Here is a 24,454-nt window from a genome sequence, read left to right as displayed (position 1 = left end):
CTGCTCCAGCTGGGATTTCTGATGTTGAACTGATGCTGAGATGGTGGGTGGCTGCCTGGGCTGCAGCTGAAATTTCTCCAAGCAGAGGGTTTCTTCTCCACTTCTCTTTAAGCAGCAACTTTTAGTAGCCTTGCCAAGTGGACCAAAAAGGCTCATCATCCATCATGGCTCACAACTCCTACAAAACCATTGGATGTGGAAAGTAGCTCCCAAATAGGAATCTTTGAATTCCATGAACAAAAGTATTTCTAAATGATTACATTACTGCTTCTTGAAAACACATGGTGGAAAATCACACAGCAGTCCAGAAGAGGTCTTCTCTTCTGTAGTCTCTGTTCAGAGGAGACTACATCCCTCTAACTCTGTTTTTAGCATCCAAAGAGTATTGGCCAGGGTGTCAGAAGCTTTCTGCTCATCATCTCCAAGAAACTTTCCTCCAAGGGTCATGTGCTGTTCCTCTGGAATCTTAACACTTTGCATGAGAAAGAGCAGATACACACTTCCAAGGCTGTGGCTCTGGCTTTCATGGGGCTGTTGAAATTCATAATGAAAAACAAGTTTTCTTGTGCTCTGCCTGTACTGTGGGGTAAAAGTGTGGAGTTGACAACAGGGAAAAGAAATGCTGAGGCGCAGTAGATTCGATGGGGCAAGTAATTTGGCATCATCCCTGAGTCTGGCCTTTAAGTGAGCAATCGGCAGCACGTCACTGTATCCCTGGTTTTGTTTGGATCTGGGACAGAGGCTGGAGAGGGAGAGCTGAATCATTTGCCCCACGGGTCAGAGCCTTAACTTGAGCAAGGGCGAGCCTTGTGAAGAGGAGCAGTTTGCACCAGGACTCATAATTTGGAAATTATGCTAGAAGCAACTCTTGATTGCACTTTCTCAGGCAATCCCAATGACAATTAGTCATTTGCACCTACGATGTTCTGCTTCTTTAATAGCTGTAGCATAGAACATTTGTTACTATTTAGTGGAATTATTTGTTTTTGTTTCTGTCAAATCAGAACCTTTTGGATGAAAAACCTCACAATCACATCCAGCCCTCCTAAGGTTCACACAGTTTAATCTGAATGTCCTGAAGTGGCACATTCTGTTTTATCTGGTTTCTGTATCCTCATTTAGACCAGGAGGATGAAGCTCAGTCTAATGCAGGGCCAGGAGGAAGGAAGTTTTCTGGTTCCTGGCTGGAGGATCTCAGTTCCCAAGTGCCTTGGACTGCTCCCACGTGTAGGTTTTGGGTAATGAGGTCGTCGAGCTCAGGGTCAGAGGTGAGGTACTTGATGCCAGTTTTGAAGACCCATTCATTTTTGCAGGTTTTCTTCTTTCCTTTGCCAAGCTGGAAATACTTTAAAGGCTACTTGGTTCGAGAAACTGTAAATGAATAAGTAATTTTTAAGCTCTTCTACTTGCTTAAACAAGAAAGGATTGGGAGAAAAAACAGTTGTTTAATTAAACAGCTACTTGGTATGGTTCACAAAAGCTTGAACTCCAGCAGTAACTCTCCTAATTCACAGATTCCTTGGGAATTCAATGACCTTGAGTTTGCTGTGCTTGAAACTTGCCTTAGTACTTGGCTTCCTTTCTGGAATACTTTGGAGAGGAGAGCGGTGCAGGAGGCGCTGCAAGGCTCTCAAGTGAGACCAGCACTGTTTCACTGAGGATCATATAAGAAGAGGCATTTGTGTTGTACAGAATAAACTTCTTGCTTCAGAGCATGCCTGGGCTTACTGCACCCAGAGGTCACAGCTGGATGTGCCTCTGCTGCCCCAGCCATGGAAATTCTGAGCACTGGCTGACTGCTGGGGATGATTTTCTTGCCTCTCTTTATGAAACAAAGCAAACGTGAACCAGCGGTACTTGATGAAATTTGTGTGAGAAGTAACTTGTCTGAAGAATCACATCATTTCATCGTGCCCCAGAGCTCAGGGCCTCACTTGCCAGCTGAGAGGGAAGTCTGATCTCCCAGCACTGAGTGGCGTTTCCTGCATCCTTTCCTGTAGTGGCAACTGGGGAGGTTAAAGCCATATACAAGTGGCCAAGTTGACTGGAAATGAGTGTTTATCCATTACTTCCCCGTGTTTGTCTCCATCATAATAACTCTGTCTGAAGGAGTGCCTTCAGTCATGTCAGTGTTTAGCTGTGGGATATAAAGCATCAGGATTTAAACAGAAAGAACCCTGAATACACAGAATTGTATCCAGGAGGTCCCTATAGTCTTTCCCTTCCAGCAGAAGGAAGTCAGCAGTAAATAAAGCCTTGATGCTCCTTTCCCTTGGCAAAATTTTTCATCAAATTGAGCTATATTGGTGATGTATAAACCAAAAACCTGGAGTTCTGTTGTGGTTAGTCAGTGCAAAATTGTGGTAGTGCAGCTACAATTGTTTCATGCAGTTCCTTGGGATGTGGGATCAGAAAGACTTAAATTACACTTCAGCCAGCCAACAGGAGCTGCCCCCTTGCACCAGCTCTGGCACATCTTTGGAAGGAGGAGATGGACATGAGCATCCTGCCTGTGGGGCAGGGTAGGGGCTGTCCCAGCACCTGCATTGCTCCTGCAGAGCAGCTCCACTCTGGGACCCGCATTGTCATCTCCTCTTGACAGGGGTGCTCTGGGCTAGGTGACATTCACCATCATTTGGGCTCTTAATTAGTTGTGCTTTTTATCTAAAGCCCATCTTGGGCATTTCGAAACCTGCCATACAACATGTCTTATCCATGATTGCTTTTCATGAGCCTTGTGGGGCTGTGTTTTCTGGGCTCTGGTAGCACAATCTGGAGCTGTGAGAGAAAGCCCTTGGGGGCTAATCCGTGGCTGCAGGCCAGTTTCTGCATAAACTGGTCTTATTTTTAAAGTCCATTTTCTCCAGTACACTTTTTTTTGGCCTGCAAAAGACTTCTTCATTTAAAACGAAGAACGTAACACTCTCTCCTTTCAGTTGGTCTTTTGGACATGAGCCAGCAGTGCCCACAACAGCTGTACCACAGTTTAAACATTCAGTCTCTAATGGTTTGGGGAACATTAGGGTTTTTAAGGCTTCAACAGGTCTAGAGTAAATAGTGGTCAATAAAGAGTAGCTCTTCTTTGTATCCCTATGCTCTCAGTGCTCTGCACTAGAATAAAGCATGCTTAGAATATAATCATTGCAAAATTAATATCCATGAAAGGTTCTTTAAAAAAAAAAAAAAAAAAAAAGGATCATAGAGAAACCTGTTTAACTAGAAGAAGAGTTTGCAAGAGTTCAGCTCTCAAGGCTCTGGTAACAGGCATGGGGTAGTTGGCACATAATATCTGTGGGAGATGTGCACGTCCTGGCCTTGTGTCACTCCCCACATGTGTGTTTAGAGACTGGGAGGAGCAAATAAATCACAGGTATTCCTTTCTCTATGGCCTTCTTCCACCCACCTATTGATGATGTACACAAGAATTAATTATAATTTTATATCTTGTTATGACTTTCCAGTGTCGTGTAGAGTCAAAAGCCAGCCTGTGCTAATTGATGATATTTAGCCATAGTGTTTTGGACCTAAATGCAGTAAGAAATTATATTAGCAGTGATTTGTGATGGTTGGGAATTGCCCTTGTTAGTGATTGAACCCAGTGCTGGGAAGCCTTAATGATTTGAGCAAATCAATGTTGGTGGAGCTGTCAAATGGTGTGGAGGGAGCTGATCATTTCCTTCTGGTTTGGGGGTGTGGGTGAGCAAACACAATCCACGTGGGGCTGGTTTTTGGGGCAAAACCCTTGGGCCTGGCAGCCCTTCTGTGGTACTGGGTCAAGTGTCTACCAGAGCCTCAGCCTGAGAAGGGTTAAACTGGTCCCTTGGCCACTGGCCACTTGGACTTCGTGTACAGCACTTGGTGTCTCTGTGAAAAAGTAGTTTGTAACTCCTTGTACTCTCTGTAGGGAGTTATTAACCCCTTCCAGTTCCCTTCTTTGTGTTTCCTGCCGGGGTGGGGTGTACCTTGGCTCCCCAGGGGGATGGGACCTGCAGGATCCTGGCACACCCCATGCCTGCTGAATGCCAGGGGACAGGGGGGACCCTGGAGTAGGAGAGGGGGAGACTTCACAGGAAAAACATTGAACGTGCCAGCCTTGCAAGGCATTCTCCTGAAAAATAGGATTATATAAAAGCCTGGCTACTGTGGTGCTTCTCATTAGCTGCACCGCAGGGTTGGCCAGCACAGGGCTTGGGCAGTTGTCACCTTTTTGGCTGAGCAAGGTGGCTGTTAATAGATGTTTCAGTTGTAAATTGCTTTGTGTTGAAGCCCCAGTAAAATCTTGCCGAGATATGTTTTATTTTCAATTTTCAAAGCAAGCTAGTTTTGGGAAGGGGCAGGAAAGAGTATTAGAAGGTAACTGATCCACCTAAGAGGTTACTCCTGAGTGACAAGTTAGAGCTTTAAAATATGCTTCTTAATTTTAATTTGTGCCATTTGCTAGGGCTTCCTATCTTCACTTCCATTGGGAAGTTTCATAACATTTTCCTACCCATCAGTATTCTATTAAAACTTTGTTGTGTAATCTGAAAGCCTTCCTGCTTCTCATGGTTTCCTCTTCAGAATGCCCTAGGTAGCAATTTTGGAGTAAATGCATTCAGGCTGCATGGTCTTGATTTTGTTGTCTTATAAATTCAAAACAAGACCTGAAATTAAATCCTTTTGTCAATTTTCCTTTAAATAATGGCAGCCTGATGATGTGATTTAAGAATTTTTATCTGATGTCACAGTACTCATGGATAAGCCTCTGCCTATAGTTGTTAAAATGTCAGTGAAATTGGTAACCATATGCATTTAATACTTCTAGTTCTACATATGCATAGTGTTAGAGGATAGATCAATGCTGTCAGTAAAATAAGTGTGTCCTGCAGTACTGGACTGATCCTGTTCTTCCCATGAGAGCTCTCCACTGCAATAAATGGTGCTCACAGGACTGACCCTAAAGTGGGTGTGATTTAAGGTCTCCTAGAGCCTTTCACAGCAACAGCGAGGTTCAAAGTGACCAAAAAATAAAGCATTATTAGTAGAGGAAACAATACAGGGATACAAATGAAGAACAGCCTTTTGGGTGATTGGAAAAAACGTGTGTTTCTTGGGAAAGCATGAGGTTCATTCAGTTTGGATAACTCTGCTGGACGTGGGATTAGACCAGCTAACCTCTGCCCGTAGCGCTCTTTTAAATCTTGCATGACTTCTAAAGGGATATTATACATCTCGACAGGCAGCTCATCTGAGGCCTGCCAAGGGGCCATGGCCAAGATGTTCTCCTTTGGCTGCGTTGCTGTGCAGATCCATCCATCCTCTGGCCTGGATTGCTCCCAGACAGCCTGCACGCAGCAGGGATCACTTGGGGAGAGCGGGAAGAAGGTGAACTCCAAGGAGAAGGGGGTGGGGGACTGGTGGTGACCCACGAAATAAATGTCCTTTCTTTCTCAGTCGGGCTGAAATCCCTCCCTCCCTCCTTTGCAGTGATTTACATTTGCTCAGATTAAAAACCTGTGCTCCCAAGTGGGCTCAGCTTGCTCCGTGCTGTCGGTGGCAACACGCCGAATGTCAGGTTTCAGCATGCACACAGCCAGCCTGTTAAGATAGCAGCAATTAAATCCAGGTGTAAGTTTATCCCTGAGATTCAGTGTCTGTCCACAATAACGGGAAAAATGCAACCGAAGGCCCAGTAAAACAGGGCTGGTGCTGGCTCTGAGCAGCTGGTAAAAGGAAGGTTTCTGTGCTGGTGATTTTCTTTCTAGTGCTCTGTTTGATTGCAATCATATTTGAGACATTCTCCCTGGTTCTTTTTTTTTTGAGTTTGGCTCTTTGCTGACCTGCACAACCCTTTTACACAAGCTTTATTGCTGTGTTTCCTGTGGCAGATTCCACTGCCAGTAACAGAGATTGGATTGAATGAAGGTGCTGTGTCAGCTCTGGCAGGTTGATGACGTTTGTGCTGTGACAAAATCTGCCCGTGGTCTTTTTAAATTTCCATTATCTATGCTGGTATATACCTTTGGCCTCAAGGTTTATTTATCAGTTTATTTTTCACATTATCATCCTGACTTGTCTTTCACAATATCAGCTGCTGCCTGAACTCCTGAGAACTGTAAAGCTGGTTTGTCTTCTTTCCTAAGACTTGTGAATCTAATCTCAGCTCATTATCTTCTTGTTTTGAAATAGCAAATGCCACGTTAAGGATGTTTTTATTCTGGTGTACACATGCATCCTGTATTACCTGACTTCTGGAACTCTAGGAATCTCAGGTGCACTTTACTGTCCATTGGCATTTTAAAATGACAGCTGTAGCTTTGCATTGCAGCACTTGAGGTAACATATTTGGCATCTTGACTAAAACATTCAGCAACCTGCATTTTTAATGCCTAAACCTGGATTTCTAATGCCTAAATGGCATTTGGATGTAATGGAAAAGGTGGTGTCTGATTTGCTTAGTATGTACATGGCATCTCTTTCTATTCTTCTTTATTATTAATGCTAAAACAATGGGAAACAAATGAATAATGAGAGTTTTGTAGTGAACACTTCACGGTGTTATTTTCCTGTTGTGGTTTGCTGTTGTGAAGAAATGAGCTTACAATCTACTTAGTGCAGAATTGTTTGGCCGCCGGTGATACCTCTAGAATGGGCTTAGTAATCCCAAATCCATGATAGATTTTTCTTTCACCAGTTTACAATGAATAATCCTCTTAATTTCCTTGAATAGCAGCTGGTATTGCTACAACCTGTGCCTAAACCCAAGAACAGCTTATTCAGAAAGCCCTTCTGGCCCTGTGAGCGAAGGGGGAATTCTCTGCCACAGCGGGGTTGCGTGGGCAAACTTTCACAGGGTCAGCACTGCCGAGACTCTGACTTCCCCCCTCTCTCTCTCTCTTTTCTAGATGCAGCAGCTGTTCTACGAGAACTACGAGAAGAACAAGAAAGGCTACATCCGAGACCTGAGGAACAGCAAAATACACCGAGCCATAACGCTGCACCCCAACAAGAACCCCCCGTACCAGTACAGGCTGCACAGCTACATGCTGAGCCGCAAGATCGCCGAGCTGCGCCACCGCACCGTGCAGCTGCACCGCGAGATCGTGCTCATGAGCAAGTACAGCAACACCGAGATCCACAAGGAGGACCTGCAGCTGGGAATGCCACCCTCCTTCATGCGCTTCCAGCCCCACCACCGGGAGGAGATACTGGAGTGGGAGTTCCTGACGGGAAAATATTTGTACTCGGGCGCCGACGGGCAGCCGCCCCGGAGAGGGATGGACTCGTCCCAGCGCGAGGCGTTGGACGACATCGTTATGCAGGTGATGGAAATGATCAACGCCAACGCCAAGACGAGGGGGAGGATCATTGATTTCAAGGAGATACAGTATGGGTACCGCAGGGTGAACCCCATGTACGGAGCAGAGTATGTGCTGGACCTGCTGCTGCTCTACAAGAAGCACAAGGGGAAGAAGATGACGGTCCCCGTGAGGAGGCACGCGTACCTGCAGCAGACCTTCAGCAAGATCCAGTTCATGGAGCACGAAGAGATGGACGCCAAAGAGCTGGCCAGCAAAATCAACCAGGATTCTGGATCCTTGTCCTTCCTCTCCAACTCGCTGAAGATGTTTGTCCCCTTCCAGCTCAGCAGGTCCAAAGCAGAAAGGAAGGAGCTCAAAGACAAGAAGATCAACATCCTGATCCCTCTCTCCGGGCGGTTTGACATGTTTGCAAGGTTCATGGGGAATTTTGAAAAGACGTGCCTCATTCCAAACCAGAACGTCAAGCTGGTTGTCCTGCTTTTCAATTCCAACTCCAACCCCGACAAAGCGAAGCAGATCGAGCTGATGAGAGATTACCACTCCAAATACCCCAAGGCTGACATGCAGGTCCTGCCGGTGTCGGGGGAGTTCTCAAGGGCACTGGCCCTGGAAGTCGGATCTTCTCAGTTCCAGAACGAGTCTTTACTTTTCTTCTGTGATGTTGACTTAGTGTTTACCACAGAATTCCTCCAGCGGTGTAGAGCCAATACAGTTTTGGGTCAGCAAGTGTATTTTCCCATCATTTTTAGCCAGTATGATCCAAAGATTGTTTATAGTGGAAAGGTTCCTAGTGACAATCATTTTGCCTTCACTCAGAAAACAGGTTTCTGGAGGAACTATGGCTTTGGTATCACCTGTATTTACAAAGGTGACCTTCTTCGAGCGGGTGGCTTTGATGTCTCCATCCAAGGTTGGGGCCTTGAAGACGTAGATCTATTTAACAAAGTCATTCAAGCTGGCTTAAAAACTTTCAGAAGCCAAGAAATTGGAGTAGTCCATGTGCATCACCCTGTTTTTTGTGACCCTAATCTTGATCCAAAACAATATAAAATGTGCTTGGGGTCCAAAGCTTCAACTTATGGGTCCACACAACAGCTGGCTGAAATATGGTTTGAAAAAAACGACCCAAGTTTTGGGAAAAGCAGCAATACTAATGGCTCAGTGAGGACAGCCTAATGTCCAGCTATGCTGGAAAAGACTTTTTTTTTAATTATCTAATTTATTTTTGGGAAAAGGTTTTTTGATAATTCACTTTTAAAAGACCACACAGGATATATTTTAGAAATCATCGTTGTTTTCTTACGAAGCGCTCGTTTTGAGAAGAACAAGGCCCTTGGGTTTTTTTGTTGTTGTGTTTTTGGTTTTGAACAAAAACTGTGATCAGTATTTGCCTTCAAACAAAAAAAAAAAAAAAAAAGGAAAAAAAAATTGTATAAGAGTTATCTGATCAGCGGAAATCTGACTTGAATTAGAATTTCCTTATGAACAAAAGATTGTTTCCTACCGTTTCCGTTGCCGTCTTCATGGCTGGGATTCTGTAAATGTGGACCTGAGCGTGCAAAGCCAAGTGACAAAACGCTGTGTCTAAATGTTTTTGGTGTGACTGCTACCGTGCAAAGATTCTGCTCCTTTGGTTCAGGATTAGCCCTTAATTTTCAAATTGCGTTAGAAAATCCGAGTCGCTGTGGCGATGACAAAGGGTGGTAATCGCAGGAGGGTTTGTTTGTTTGTTTGTTTTATTCCCTAACAGCTGATTATTTTAGTTTAAAAATACATTTCCACTTATTATGGGCAGGTGAGGGAAGGAAGTAAGCACAAGACGTGATCCGATTATTCCTTGTAGAAATTGTTGTGTTTGACATTTGGTCCATGGATGGACGGAAGGTTTGGGGAATCCGCGGTGGGTTCTGCGTTTTGTCCTCAGCCAAGGGCTGAGCGATGCGACCCAGAAATGCTGGAGCCTTTCAGGGGAAGGGGCTGGGAAATGGGAATCTCTGGCAGCCAAACGACAGCACACAACGATCAATCCAAGATCCATGAGGAGAACTTGGAAAACTCCTCTGCACCGAGTGTCCCGCGCCCAATCGCATCGATTCCCTTCAGTCGGTCACGCGATGTTGATGGGAACAATTATTACATTTGATTATTAGTTTTGTTTTGGGATCCTTTTTTTTTCTTTTTTTTTTTTTTTTCCTGTATCTGCTAGACCGTTAATTTATTTAATATCCATTGTTTTAGGTTCTTGACCTTTCCTTGAATATCTGTTAGTCATTTTAATATTTTATATATATATATATGTGTGTGTAAATATATATATATATATTAGGAATGTATTGCATCTTCTCACTGATAAGGTAGTGTACATCATACTTACAGTAAATGATCTCCAAAGATTACTTTCTAAAATATTTTTTCACAGATCTTTTTTTTTTTTCTCCCCCCAAATTCCTTTAACATTTTTGGAATGACATCAGTGAGTTTAGGAATTTTTTTCATATTCTAAGAGGAACTGGGGATGAGGAGGCTGAATACAAGGAAAGTGTGATCCCTATGAGTTAACACCTAGCAAGGTAAGAGAAAATACATGAAATAAAGTGCCTTAAAGCCAGATAGGGAACCCTGTACACTGAGACTTAGACAGTGACTGGACATTGCCATTGAAGCAGATGATCTCTTGGGACCTATGTACCTGTAAATATCCTACTCAGCAGAAACAAAAAAAAAATAAAAACCAGCGAACAATATATTTTTCTATTGTATCCTCCAGCCCCATTTCATCTCATTGCCCTCAGTTCCACTTTGCCTGCTCTTTGGGAAGTGGAGGCAAGTGAAGGAGTGGAGAAAACCCAAGGCTTAGGTGGTTGTTGCCATGTTTGAAGGGATCTTAGGGAGCAATTGCTATTCCAGTAGAAGAAATAACCATTGTTTTACACGTGTATGGAGTATGAACTGCAACTAGCATAGAGTCTGTGTCTTACAATGTTCATCATTTTCTGGTGACAGTCCCAACGATGTAGGTGCATGGAAAATTTTTCTTTTCTTTCTCTCTCTTTTCTTTTTTTTTTTTTTCCTTTCTTTCTTTCCTTTTTTTTTTTTTTTTTTTTTAAACTTGCTTCTAAGATGCAATAAAGACTTTTTTATTTGCAATTGGAGCTGCTCACGTCGTCAGTCCGTGTCATTCCGCCCAGCTTAAGCACAGAGTAACACACTTCAGGAAATAAATCCAGGTAAAAGGATCTCTCTCTTCCAAAGGGTTTTGACCTCTGTGTTGTGTTTTGGTCTGGGATGAGCTCAGTGCTTTTACCTCGGCTCTGAGGGAAGGGAGAACGAACCCATACATCAGGCTCTGGTGCTGATGAGCTGTGCCATCCCCTGGTTTTGACCTTTTCCTCATGAAAATTTTAAAAGTACTGCTGCTGCCTGAAAATACCCATAAGTGTACAGTTCAAATGCATCCAGTGATAAGGCTGCATGGTGCCCTAATGTTTTGTGTATTCAAAACACAGTAAAAATAATTATTAAGTGGGTTGAGCACTTTTTTTTTTTTTTTAATAGCTCTAGCAGTTGTTCAGTATTGGTGTGAGGACAAAATTAAGTCCCAAAGCAAGAAATCTTAGGGATTGCAGAGGTGTTTTTTCACACAAGAGAGAGAGGGGGAAAGAGGCAATTTGTATTTGTGGTACAGAAAAGAGCATAAAGAATATGAACCCCAAAGAATAGCAGCAAAATAGGGGAGAAAAAAGCCCTGTACTGGTACTGTATTTATTAACATTTATGATTATGTAGAACTTTTTTTAGCCCATAACAGCTGGTAAAAGCAGAATGTATGTAACTAGAAAAAACTAGTTAGTGAACAGCACCCATCTGGTATTGAGTTTTTTTTCCCTTGGTTGCTACAGTTCTAATTCTGTTACCAAATCTCTATGAAAAGTGAGTTTTGTACCAAGCTTGCAGGCAGCCCTTGAGGCTTCACATTGCAATTGATCACATATTTTATGGACTGCAGCTTAAAAGTAGTAGTCCATTTTAAAGTTAAAATTTAATTATAACCCTTTATGCTAAAGTCTAAACACATAAACTCCATTTTATACTAAAATAAGTGGCATTTGCTGCCCCAGTTGTAAGGAACTGGAGAGAGGTGGAAATCATCAGCTGGTAGGTGCTAACCCAGCCTTGACAAAAATCCCTTCTGGGGCTGGAACATTTCATCCTCAATTTACTCTGGTTGTTTGCTTCAGACAGAAATTTCCTTCATGCTGAAGGAAGCAGGAAAATCATGGAAGGTTTTCCTCCAGGCCACAGAGGTGTGAGAAAATGAGATGGTGCCATGCTGAAAATTAAGGATGTGGTGCCCAGTTATGTCTTATCTATAGAGATGCTTCTCTTCATTATTAAAACAATTAAAAATGTGAGACATTTCTTTATCTCATTTATCTGGTGGAGGTAACCTGGATTGGATCCTCACAGCAATAAAACTCCCACCCAAACAGAGCTTTGGGCACATGGTGGTAAACCCTTCACCTTCTCTGGTCACTCCTGGGTGAGGAGCTGAATTTATTAATGCTGTTTTCTAAAAGCTTTTCCCTCTGCTGAAGGATCAATGATGGCAAAAAGAGGCAAAGGGAGATGGGGAAAATGTGAGTCCAGAAAGGCAGCAGGTACTCCTGGTGACTGTCATGCTGGATGTGATTATTTACATATGAAACATTTATCTGTAACTTTGCAGAGTCACAGTCTGTGGAAGGATTTCAAGTTTTGGTCCTGTGGGCACAGTAGGGGTTTATTACCCAGAAAACTCAGTGACCAGCTCCAGCTCCCCTGGACCTGGCTGGATGGTTCCTTTCAGCAAAATCAGCACAAAGTCCCGCTGACCCAAATCTGCTTACTCTGAGTTTTTGTGGAAGCCTCTAACTTTACATTGCAAATTATTATCCTGAGCTGTTTCGCATGAATACTTGCTAAAAATACTTGGCTTGCACAGCCAGCCGCAATCGGGAGCTTTTTGGAAAGAAAATCTTGCAGAGGCATTAAAAATGGGGAGAAGGTCCAGGCCCCTCCTCTGCTCTGGCCATGGTGATCCCTGGGCTGGTGGGACACTGCCCATGTGGGACCTGTTTTAATTAATGTTTTTGTACCCAGTGGGCTCTGCCAATGTGAGTTATTGTGCTGACCAGAGCAAATTCAGGGGTTTGATCCCAGTTGGAGCTCAAAAGCCATCTCCTTCCTGGAATTAGGCAGCCTTGGAGACAACCTGGGCTCCCCAGCCAAGGCAGTGCATCCCATGAGGAATCCTTTCCAACTATTTTTCTGGATTTTACCTGGCTGCTGCTGCCAGAAGCACTTTTATTCCTCCTGTCCAAACTGCTGCCGATACTTTCCCAGGTGTGAAAAACATGTCCATATCCTTTCCAAGCTCCAAAACCATCTCCCAGGTCTCCTCTAGCCCAGGAATCCCTACCACCTTCCAAATCACTTTTATGAGTGGGGTGAAAAAAATTAACATCAGAAAAATAGCCCAAATACTGGGACTGGCTGTGCTTACTTTCACACTTTAATTCAATAAAAACCTCAACTCTAATTGACCTGAATGGGTTCCAGCATTTCCAGCAGGCTGGGCTGGAGTCTCTTGGAAATTGGGGGTCCTCTCTCTTTGGCTGGGGGTGTTAAGAGGACTTTGCCAGGGTCCTGCTCCTCCTTTTAGAAAAAGAAGACAAAATAATAACACCACCTTTGTGTTTACTGACTTTTCTCCTCGAGAGCTCCCAAAAGGGGCACAGTTTAAAGTGGTTCCACAATAAAACAAACTTCTAGTGCAAACAGGCTGGGATATGGGGCAGGTAAAGGCTGTTTGCTGTACCAGCACTGGCTCTGCCCAGGATGGTTCTGAGTGCTGGGGAGAACCATAATGGCCCTGGGAAATCTGAATCACTGTGGATGTTCCACTCATGGGTTGGGAATGTGCTCTGTCCTTCTGCCCACTGCCAGTGATTCCCCCAGTGCTGAGCATTCCCAGGTGAGCTCAGCCCCAGCCCAATTCCTGGCACCATCCCTATCCTCAACCCCATTCCTGGTCCCAACCTTCTCCTCATTTTCATCCCCAACTCCATCCATGGCCCCATCCTCACCCTGATCTCCATCACAATCTCCATCCTCATTCCCATCTCCATCCCCAGCCCCATCCTTACCCTCCTCCACCTGTGTTGAGGCACTGCAGTCTGACCCAGCTCCATCCCAGCGCCGCCGGCCGGGGTAAGGCGAGGACAGGCCGGCAGCCCGAAATAGCCACGATATTTCCTGTCCTTTTAAAGCTTGCTTAAAGAAAACTAATTTCCTCTGTCCTTTCGGTAGCAGAATACAAAGCAGCCAGCGTTGCCCCTTTCCCTACCTCCCGTAGAAATCACCTTATGTTTCATTATGCTGAAGCTGAGAGGTCTCAGCTGTTGTGGGATGGGGAGCATCCAGCTGGTGTGTCCATGTTCACCTGTCTTGGGGGCACAAGAGGTGAGGTTTTGCTCTAATATATCAAATTACAACAATTCCTGCCCACTGTCCAGGGCACTGTCCAGAGCCAGCCCTTCTTTCCTTTCCTAGCAGAATGAGCTGTAATATTCCCTGTTTTCCTGCACATGGAGGGGTAGGTTGGGTTTGAACAAACCCAGGCTGGTGGGGAGTCTGTGCACCCACAGTGCTGGGGCCCCAAAATGTCCTGAGTGAGCATCAGGATATGGGATCTTGGATATGGGATGCAACCAGTGGTTTGCCCCTACATCATGCCTTCCCCAAAACGATATTCAGGCCATGCCCCAGACTGGGATGCTGGTATTGGGCACAGCTGTTCTTCATCCCAGGGCCTGACTCTGCACTGATGCCAGCAAAGGAACAGCCCAAACCAGGAACAGGAATCAGATACAGTTGGGAATTTAATATAATCTTTTCAAATCAGGTAAAGGACCACTGAGCACTCCAGGGAAAAGCCCAGGGACGTGTGTGACTCTGCTCTCAGGAGGCAGCTGAGTGAGGGAGGGAAGCTGGCAGGGGGACTTTTGGGCTCAGTTAATCCCAGGCAGGTCTTGTTCCTCTCTCTCTGCTTCCTTGATGAGTAATTAACAGCCCCGGCACCCGCTGCCCTCCCTCTGCTGGTGCTGGGGGTTAATCCAACCCCAGAGCATCCACTTCCCTCCCAGCACAGAGCCCCTTCCGTGTGCTCCCGCTGCTTCCAGGCTGGCTGGGGGAAACCTGGCCTTGACTAAACAAACCCAAAGCTGTTTCTTACCTCTCCTCAGTCAGCTGAAGGAATAACCCCCTGCCAGGGCCCTGCTTGGGCTTATTTTTATCAGCTGAAATAAAATAGTGAGGGCTGTGATAGGTGCAGCTCCCCCAGACCCACACCTGGGGCTCGTGCTGCCCCTTGTGCAGAGCTTGGGGCTCTGGGGGCTTTTCCTGCCTTTGGCTGTGATCCCATCCCTTCCCCCAGGATGCCTGATGCCCCTCACCTGTACCTACTATCAGGAAAACAGGCTTTGCTGGTGGGAGAGATGGAAAGGTGCACTGAAATCTCAAACTGTTTGACCCGGTGGGAATTGCTTTAATTCTGTTTTTAATGTCTGTTTATTTCTGCCCCTGGGGAATCATTCCTGCAGCACGTGCAGTGCTCACTTAATGGAGCCTTGTGCTAATGAGGTTTCAGGTCTGCTTAAGGGGGGGAATTTGTTCTTATTTCAGGGTTCAGGAACCAACCCCCTACTCCCAGGATTTGGGACACACACCCATCACTGCACCATCTCTCACAGATCCTGTGAAACCCAGGTGCCAACCCCTTCTCTTCCCTCCCCAGCTGATCACCCTGACCCACCTGGCAAGGAGCAGGAGGATGTCTCGGTGTGTCAGGAAGGTTCTGTCCAGTAACAGCCCCAGAACACGGTGTCCAGCAGAACAAAAGCCCTTTAGTGTCCAGGCCTTGGCCAGGGCCCACCAAAGGTTTGGGAGATGCTCCAGCTCCCTCCATGGGCACTGGGGAGCTCATGGTGGACACAAGCCCAGAACTGCTTTGGAAGCAGCACAGCACCCAAGGGATTCTGGTCAAGAGGGACAATAAGGAACTGCTATGGTTGTTCCACAGGGTGTTTCATCAAAGGAAACCTGCAAGGCTGAAAGAATGAACCCCTTTGTAGCTCCTGTTGGGGCTTCAGGCATCACAGGAAGAGTTCCTGCAAGTCAAAGGAATCTGGCAGCTGGAGAAGGTGACTATGACACCTCAGCCCAGCCCTTAGACAACAGGCAGAGAGTGTGTCCCGGCAAGGGAGGGATATTTTGGTGCTGCCATACCTGCTTCATGAGCTGCTGGGGAGGCACAGGGTGACAGCCACACTAAGGCCAGGTATGGAGACAGTCTGCACTCGTAGCCCTGATTCCAGCTGTGCTCATCACAACAAGCAGTTGAATCACAAACCCCCAACACCCATTGCCAGTTGGGTTTCCAATAAAAACCACCAATGCAGTGTCATCCTGGGAAGGAATCAGTTTATTTTAAGATACATTCTGTTTCTGAAGAAGGATATTTTAGCAGCCTGCAACAGAAATGTGAACCAGAGGGTTAACCTGCCCATTCGGCCTTGGCCAGCCTTGCCGATGCTCACACAAGATTCTTGGGATTAAAAAAAAAAAAAAAAAAAAAAAAAAAAGAGAAAAAGAAAGGTCCAAAATTCAAACTGTACACCTTTATACAGGGTGCTTAGCTGGGGGCACTTTTTACACTGCTGTACATGCTTGGGATAATTAAGTGCAATTGGATTCAGAGCCAATACAGCATCCCAGGCCACTAATGAAGATAAAACACAAGCTGTGGTGGGCGGAAGCTGCACAGATACACAGGCAAACTGAGCTTATTGTGTTCCTGCTGCTCCAGATTGCATTTCCCAAGAGAAAGAGTAGTGGAGCAGAGACAGCTTATAAACCTTCCTGGTCAGGGGGCTCCTTTCTCTTCCACCAGGAATATCTGTCACACCCAGTGGCTTTGCTTTCCATTCAGCTCCATTGACAAGGCAGCAGTGCCATGAGCCAGCTCACTAATTCTTGGTGCAGCATTCCTGGCAGGTTGTTTTGGGCTCCCACACAGGAACACTGCACCACTACAGCTTTTAGAAACCAGAAATGCAGTGGCCAGCCACAGCTTCTCACTGGTTCCTACACCAGGGTGTCTCTACACAGGGACTACACCTGAAGTAGCCCCTAATGGAGTTGCAGGGAGGTGGGAAGCAGCCTCACAGATGCATTCCTCCTGGGAACAGGGTGAATTAGCCCACAGTGCCCGCACTGCAGGCCAGCAGGCAGCCGAGAGAGAAACGTGCTCAGGATCCCAGGGAAGAGCCCACAGAGCTCTCCTGGCTGACACACACACACAACAGCAGCAGCAGCAGCAGCCAGGGCATGCTGAAGGTGAGGAAGGAATTCAAAACAGGGATGAACAAACTGGAAATGGGGGGGGATGAGCAGAACTGCAGCCACTTCTGCCTCTGCTCTCGTGCAGGGGAGCATGTGACGGAGCAGGGGAGCCGAGAGCTGGCTCTCACACCTGTCCCAGCCCTGCTCACACCGGCTTCTTCATTCCCCAAAAGCCCTGATGGGGCTCTGGGAACCCCACAGTGCTCACTAGCAGCAAACCAGACACACACTCCCCTCCTCAGCCCTGCTCTGGGCTGTGTCTCAGAGTCCAGGACGCTCCTGTCTCCTGTTGAGTGTCAATCCCAGCGCCACGGGCACTACCTCCTCTTGCGCATGCAGGTCTCCAGCCTGCCCAGCTCCTCGTAGGCCTGGTAGAAAATGTCAAAGTCTCTGGCACTCCAGCCCCTCCAGACAGCCAGGCACCGCTCCATGTTTTCATTCTCAAAGCAGCACACAACTGTGTCCTTTGCTACCAGAGCCGCATCCACGAGAGTCCTGGGGAAGGGAGAAGAGAGAAGGGAAGGGCATTACAGGGATGGGCATTAGAAGGAAGGACATAACAGGGATGGGCATTACAGGGAAGGGCATTACTGGAAAGGGCATTACAAGGAAGGGCATTACAAGGAAGGGCATTAAGGGGAAGAACAGCTCTGCGAGCACAGCACTGGTTCATGAGCCTCCCTTCCAGCTATACACAAGCTTTTTATAAGCTGCAAATCCTTCAGCAAGGAGAATGTAACAAAGAGAGGGATCAGAAACTGTGTCACATCAAAACCAAGCAGCTCAGTGACATGGGAAAAGGTTTTTAAAGGGATTCAGGTGCCTAAACATGCAGGTGGGGGCTTAAGTCTGCCGTGGCATTTGAAGTTGCTGCTAATCTCCTGATTTGCTAAATCCACAGACTCTTGTTCCTGCTGCCAGCTGGGCATTTTCAGAACAGCTCCATCATAACACAGCTGACAGGCTGCCGAGAGCTTCTACAGCCTGGAATAAAGTACGGAAGTGGGATGGAGCCTGCCTGTGTCAGCTCAGGGTCTGAGCCTCGAGCCCAGAGCAGCAGGCTCAGCTGTGGCAGCACTCAGGGATCTGTGTGGTCCCTGTTGAAGCTGGCCCTGCAGGTATCTCAGAGGGAGGTGGCTGGGCAGACAATGACACTTCTCCTTTGTAAGGTCCAAGGGACAGGAGTCCAGCCCTCACTAGGCTCCTTCTACCACTCCCGGAGCAGATGGGGAAGGCTGGTCCCAAACTGTTCCCAGAAAGATGCCCAGCTGGGAGCACTCGCCACAGGACTGTTCTTGGCATCTGTTTTTTATCACAAACTGCCCCTACGAAGCCCCCTCCCTTTCCTCCCCTCTCTGCTCTGCCCCTTCTCTTTCCTCCCTTCTGCTCTTTATCCTGCTGGTCAAACAGGGAGGGTCAATGGCCACGGTGCCTGGTCCAGTAGGCAGCAGGGCAGGACAGGTGTGAGATGTGGTATCACTTTACCTGAACTCCACACTCAATGTGGGTTAAGTAAACCCAACCTAAGAGTACCTGTGACCAATAAAGAGAATTCTCTCCTCCCAGCTAACTGATAAAGACACTCATTTCAGAGCAGAGGGAACGGCAGGAGCCTTTGATCTCCTGTTGTGTTTCCCTGGTGGTAATAAATGATCATTTATAATCCTTAGCACTGCTTAACCTGCATTTGTTTGGACATAAATAGTGCAATCCCAGACCGGTATTTAAGTGATCAGCAGGAACACCCCCACCTCTCCAGCAGCTACTTATTTCCTTGGACTCTCCTTCGCTGTATGAAACATTTTAAATTAACGTATATAACTGCTCTCCCCTGTGCTCCAGGAGCCGTCCCCCGGCCTGTCACTGCCCACAGCACAAAGGTGCTCATTTAGAGCCAGAACATCAACCTGACCCACGTGAATGCAGCCACAGACAAGCGCCGTGCTCTGCATAAATGCACTTCTTGTTCTGAGCGTGGGGCCTGAGTCTGCCAAGCTGCTCTCACCCTCTGCCAGGTGCCCTCAGAGCAAAGGGAGCCAGCACCAGGCAGGATCAGGCCAACCTGATCCCATTGTGCACGGTCCTGTCTGTGTCATTATGGGGTGTTCAGTCTCTGTGGATTTTGGAGACCAGGCTGTAGTCACAGTGCCCTCCCCTCACTGTCTGCCCTGTCCTGAGAGTGCGCACACACCTTCATGTGCAACCAGCAACTGTGTGTCCTCCCACTGGGAACTCCTCAGACACTGCTGGAAGCCAAGAGGAAGGTCCCAAGAGCCCTGAGAGCCTGCAGAGCCCCCCTCTGCCCCCCCAGCCCCTTGTGTCCCTGGGTGTGCCCAGTCAGCCTCACCCATAGGGAGCCAGCTCCCCCGCCTTCAGCACCGCGATCACTCTGCCTCGCTGGGTGCCCGATTCCTTCTCCAGCCCGATGACAATGATGTCGCCTCCTCTCCTAGAAGAGAAACCAGAGAGATGTCACATCCTCAGCACTGGGGATGCTGTCAGCTGAGGAAGATCCATGCTGGATATCCATCCTCTGCTCCATGCCCACCTGCAGCCACATGATATCTTGCAGGGGAGGGGGCACTGTGATGCCACTGGGGAATCCACTGCAGTGAGAGATCCTGTGACAAGCAAAATCAGCTTCCCAGAGGTTCCCATCAGCTCCACAGGAGGCAGCAGGACTTGCCAGGGCTGTGTCCAAGCAAGGAGGCTGCCTGCTGCTCTTTGTTTCCTCAGTAGCTGGGGAAACACGGCTTGGAGTCTGACCACCCCCTTCTCACCCCTGCTGAAACCAACCCAGCAAGGCCTTCCACGTGGCCATTCTGCTCAACACCACCTACTTTCAAAAGGCATAGAAAATCCACGTTTCATTATGCTGGGAACAGAATTTCTTAATGGTAACTTGACTTTCTGGCCAGGTGAATCTTACTGGGAATGCAAAAACTGCTGAATTAGCCCGAGTTAATCTCATGTTCAGCCAGGAGGGATTTTGACTAGGATGCCTGGATCAGTGACCCACATACCTGGGGATCCAGATGAGGTCTTTTACAGGAAGAATCTTGACTGCTTGGAGATGCTCCGTGTTGTCACTCGCAGGCGAAGCATCGTGATCCAGGGAAGCCTTCAGCTCATGGAACTTCTCAGACTCCTCAAAATCCGTGGAGAAGGGTGCACTGGAAGAGCTCAGGGGCGAGCTGGGCAGGCTGGAAGGGCAGCGGGTTAACGCGTTGGGGGGCGAGGAGGAGAAGGAAGACACAGAGCAGTAATCTGTGAGTGAGTCCTGGTGGTTCAGGATCTGGGTGCCCACATCCGGGCTGTACATGATGCTCACATCCCCCTGAGGGTTGTTCTCCATCGGCCCGTGGCTGATGGGGGCTGTGGCTGGGATGGCAGCCCCAGGCTGCTGGATGGTGAACATGTCTCTGAGGGGGCTGCAGTCCCCGCAGAAGTAGCGTGCGCAGAGCTGGTAGGTGGAGGCGTGGTACATCACCAGGAAATTGCTTTTATTGTCCAGGCACCAAACCACCTCCTCCCCATGGCACTCAGAGTTGCAGGCAATGGAGGCAATGACAGAGGGTGGGCTGAAGGGCTCCAGCCTCCTGCTGATCTCCATGGAGGCGCAGTCGATGACCAGGATGCCGGGGCCGTTGCTGTACCACACCTCGGCCCCACTGTTGGTGACCTCCATGGCCCTCACCGGGTACGGGTTCTGCCGCGGGTCATCATCAGAGATGTTGAATTTGGACCTGTTTGCTGTGTGGGAACACAGGTAGGAGCAGTTGTCCCCTGGCAGGCCCTGGGACACTGAAAACACGGCCACGAGTCCGTCAGACAAGCCGGCCAGCACCATGTATGAGTTCTGCAAGAAAGATGGAAAAATTTCATGGAATTATAGAATGGTTGGGTAGGAAGGAACCTAAAAGGTCATCTCATTCCATCCCTCTGCCATGGGCAGGGACACCTTCCACTAGACCACATTGCTCCAAGCCCTGTCCAACCTGCCCTTGAACACTTCCATGGGCAGGGAGTCCCCAATCTCTCTGTGCCTTACCACCCTCATAGCAAAGAATTTTTCCCTATTTCTTTACTTCTCTACAACAGAAGAGCTTTCAATCCCAGATGCTCTGCCTGCTTCTCACATTCTGCAAGAACACCAGTAACTTACCCTAAAACAGCGATAACAGCAACATAAAAAGAAGTCATTCCCTAGAAGCTGCTGCAGAGCCACACTCCTTTCACCCAGTGTTACCTCTCTCTTTACTAGCAAGGGCAGACAGACAGAGCTGGCAGCTTGCCCTGAAGGTTAACAAATTCAAGCTGGAGTATGTTCAGAGACAGCCATCATGATCCCAGGAATCCAGCTGTAGAAACCCGGCTCACTTCCAAAAAGGAGTAAAGCTATTGCTATCAATGTAGGTAGGAGAGGAATGGAAGAAATGCAGTAAAAATGGAAAGAGGGAGCCAATATTCTCACAAACCAGAGCATCCAGTGGTTGCTCCACATTCAGAGTCTGCTGCTCTGAGAGCACTGCTCCTCCCAGGGATGTGCTCTGGCTCTGGGATCCCTGGCAGCTCAGACATCACCGCCCAGGGCACAGAACCTGCCAAGTACCTGGAACAATTCTGCAGGTTGGTAAAAACCTGTTCCTGAATGTACAGATGTGCTGGATGCAGCTCCAGCCCTGTGGCCATGCATCCCTCGAGTCCCACGGGCAGGAGCTGCTGAGAAGGCCACGGCTCAGCAACTCCTCCAGCTCATCCCAGCAGGGAAAAATGCTGTTAAACAGACTGGGAAATGGATCTCTTGGGAACAAAAGTTCCCGTGACCTTGGGCCTCTACCAGAAACTCCCCCATCTGTGAAGCAGATAAAACAATACTTACCTCAAAGGCCTTTCTATTTCTTCCCTGTGGAGCAATAAATTCTAAAAAAAGACCATTTTACTGAGGACTTTTTTGCTGCCTGGACTGAGCATAGCAAACCAAACAGAACCAGACAGAGCACCACAAGGCTGACAAAACCTCACCCCTCCTAAGCCTCTCCACAGTGGAAAGCCTTGGCTTTGGCAAGCCCAGGATGCCAATGAGGTGGGCTGAGGGCTCAGAGTCACCCTTGGCTGGGAATGCAAAAATTAAATTAAGGCATCCCTGTGCCCTCCCAAGGATTTTGATTCTGCCAGGCCTGGACAATAGTTCTCAGGCTGTAAATCCACAGAAAAATCAGTATCTTGACTTGCTCCAGTTGAGGGGCAGACAGTGCAGGGTAAGTGTTATTTAATTGACAGCTCTGCTTGCAAGGCTCATTGAGAGTCCTGGACAAAGAGACACTCTCTGCACACCAAGTATGAGTAAAACCACGAGAGCACTGAGCCCCTATGACTAATCCAAATCACAGCAGAATTTTACTGTAATGGGAAAAACTAGGAAAGCAAGTGGAAAGTTGTGAAATGGGGCTTGGACTAACTCAGTCCAGTCCCAATTCTCTAACCACTAATTAAAAGAAACCCCAACGACCTGCAGTGCTCAGTGCCATGTTCCTGCTGCCATGTGGATCTGGTGCAAAGGCTCCTGGAAGTGGCTTTGCCAAGGAGTTGCATCAGTAGGTTGGATCATGGCACAACACTTTGCACAAGCTGGGTTTTGGGTTACTTTTTCTTTGGAAGGGAGTTCCATTATTTAAAACAGAGTAAAACAAAGCAGAACAGCCCACATTTCTCTGGTAAAAAATGGTCCAACTTTTTCAGTCTGAAGGACTCTGCACAAGAGGCATTTCTTACTACAAAAGGAAAATTTAAATTGAAGTGGGAACATCAGATATTAACTCTAATGTGGGCATGTCAATCTGAACTGCTCCCAGCATGACACAGGACACTATTAAAATCTTCAGAGATTATAATTTTGTCTCATTTGATTTGATAACGCTGAATTATCCAGGCATAGTCTTCACAAAAAATTATTTTGAATTCCTTGATTAGTGTCAGTTACTACAGAACAGAATCCCTATTCCCTTTTGGGTTCCACAAGCCAAATTTCCCTGGCACTGAGCAGTCAGCACCATAAACCAGGCAGAAGTGGGTCAGGGATCCCCTCCTGGTGTTACCAGTAATACCAATGCCAAATCCTGGCCTGTCTGGGATGGAACAACGGTGGAAGCAAATTGGGAAGATATTTTTTCCATTGGGGCATTTATTGCTCTTTGTCTTGGCTATCAGGACCTGTTTCTATCCAGCCACTGTTATATCTCAGAGAGATAAGAAACAAGGAGCAAGAATTCAAATGCTGAGGAATGCCCTGACCCTGCCATCCCTCACTGAGCTGAGGGAGTGACCAATTCTACAGAAGACCATGTCAAAAACCACCTCCCCACAGATGCCACCCACTTGCCAGATTTCATCCAGCACCAGTGAGGCAAAACTCCCCCAATCAGGGTATTCCAGCAGTGACCAAAGGCAGGCAGGCAGGCAGGCAGGGCTGCAGCCTCCAGAAACCTTAAGTAACTTTCTCAGAATTCATTTTCAACATTTGGGCTCCACGAAGAGCCAACAAAAACACACAGCAACAAAAGTGCATTTGAAGGCCCCACCGTGCCAGGAGGAAGGCCCCGAGCGGGGCCGTGCCGGGCTGGGATGTGCGGGGATGAGCCGGCTCCAGACGTCCTGTCCTGCTGCCAGCAGGTCAGGAGAAATGGCAAAAAATGCTACACCAGGGCCTGGTCACCTCCTCCTCTCGTCCCAGCAGGGTCTGGCACTGCTGGCTGCAGCCTTTAAATGCAGCTTTTGTTTCCGTGTGTTCCAGGTTTCTGAGCGAGGCCAGAGATTTGCACCCATTCAGGTTTCTCTTCTCTCTCCCTCTGTATCTCTTCGTAAGAAAGCTGCAAACCAAGGCAGAATGTGTCTTGGTTTGCCCTTTTTAACCTGCTCACTTGCCAATTTGTTTTCTTTTTTCTTCTGAAAATTGTATTGTTTACCAAGAAGAATCATCCTGGTGACAAAAAGCATGCAACAAAAAGCTTAAACTGTACAAGACTTTTCCTTGGCGGGTGAGTTTCAGATTCTGGGCCCCTCTCGCCTGCTTTCAAATTTCCATGATGCTTCATTTGGATGAGAAACCAAATTTTGGAAACTATTTCTTTTGGATCAGCCTTCCCAAGGCAGTCGTAAAGAATTCCCCTTCCCAGCAACATCCCTCGGCAATTCTCTGACTAAAAGTTACCTCACATCTCACCAGCTAAAGGCTTTCTTCCCAGGGAAATGCAATTCTCTTCCCCCCTGCACAGCAACGACTGTGATAACTCTGATAGAGCTTGCTGGACAGGCAGTGAATATGACAAGTGCAAGCTTTCCATACAGGTTTTTTGGAAGAAGTGGCTGTTTTAGTTCTTGCCAGCCTGGTCTGCACATCCCCAGGCTGCTGCTCTGGCCATTTCACTGCCAAACTCATTCATAGAAAGGAGAGAGGAAAAAGTAAGTCCAATAAAGTAAGAAGGAGCGAGCTGAAGGGAGGTGGATTTCTGGAAGGTTGGGTAGGGTTGAGGGAGGAAGGGAGGTGTCTAGACTCAATATTGCTATTGTAGGGCCTGGCATTATTTATGACATTTTCTAGGCAAGCCACAAACTGGAAATAGAAACCAGGAGACATAAAGCCACTCGTAACCCCTGAGGAATGGCTTTGCAAGCTGTGTGACAGTGGAAAAGCTGAAAGCAAAAGACTCCTT

The 24,454-nt window shown here is 47.3% G+C and overlaps 2 protein-coding genes across 2 annotated transcripts in view; one reads left to right on the top strand and one right to left on the bottom strand.

Moving 5' to 3' along the window:
• The window catches only part of CHSY1 (chondroitin sulfate synthase 1), a 76,340-nt gene extending 65,835 nt beyond the window's left edge, over positions 1 to 10,505 (top strand). Inside the window, exon 3 of the mRNA XM_083870963.1 lies at positions 6,885 to 10,505. Coding sequence (XP_083727089.1) covers positions 6,885 to 8,477 — 1,593 coding nt within the window. The 3' untranslated portion in view covers positions 8,478 to 10,505. The remainder of the gene's footprint in view (positions 1 to 6,884) is intronic.
• Positions 10,506 to 15,739: 5,234 nt separating this feature from the next.
• Positions 15,740 to 24,454, bottom strand: part of LRRK1 (leucine rich repeat kinase 1) — a 68,988-nt gene continuing 60,273 nt past the window's right edge. Inside the window, exons 31-33 of the mRNA XM_083870913.1 lie at positions 19,766 to 20,601; positions 19,090 to 19,191; positions 15,740 to 17,237 (exon numbers count right to left, since the gene is read on the bottom strand). Of these exons, the coding sequence (XP_083727039.1) occupies positions 17,060 to 17,237; positions 19,090 to 19,191; positions 19,766 to 20,601 (1,116 nt within the window). The 3' untranslated portion in view covers positions 15,740 to 17,059. The remainder of the gene's footprint in view (positions 17,238 to 19,089; positions 19,192 to 19,765; positions 20,602 to 24,454) is intronic.

This window comes from Zosterops lateralis (assembly GCF_965231275.1).
Source record: "Zosterops lateralis genome assembly, chromosome: 13".
In the NCBI taxonomy this organism is placed as follows: domain Eukaryota; kingdom Metazoa; phylum Chordata; class Aves; order Passeriformes; family Zosteropidae; genus Zosterops; species Zosterops lateralis.
This window is presented reverse-complemented; position numbering and strand designations above follow the sequence as displayed.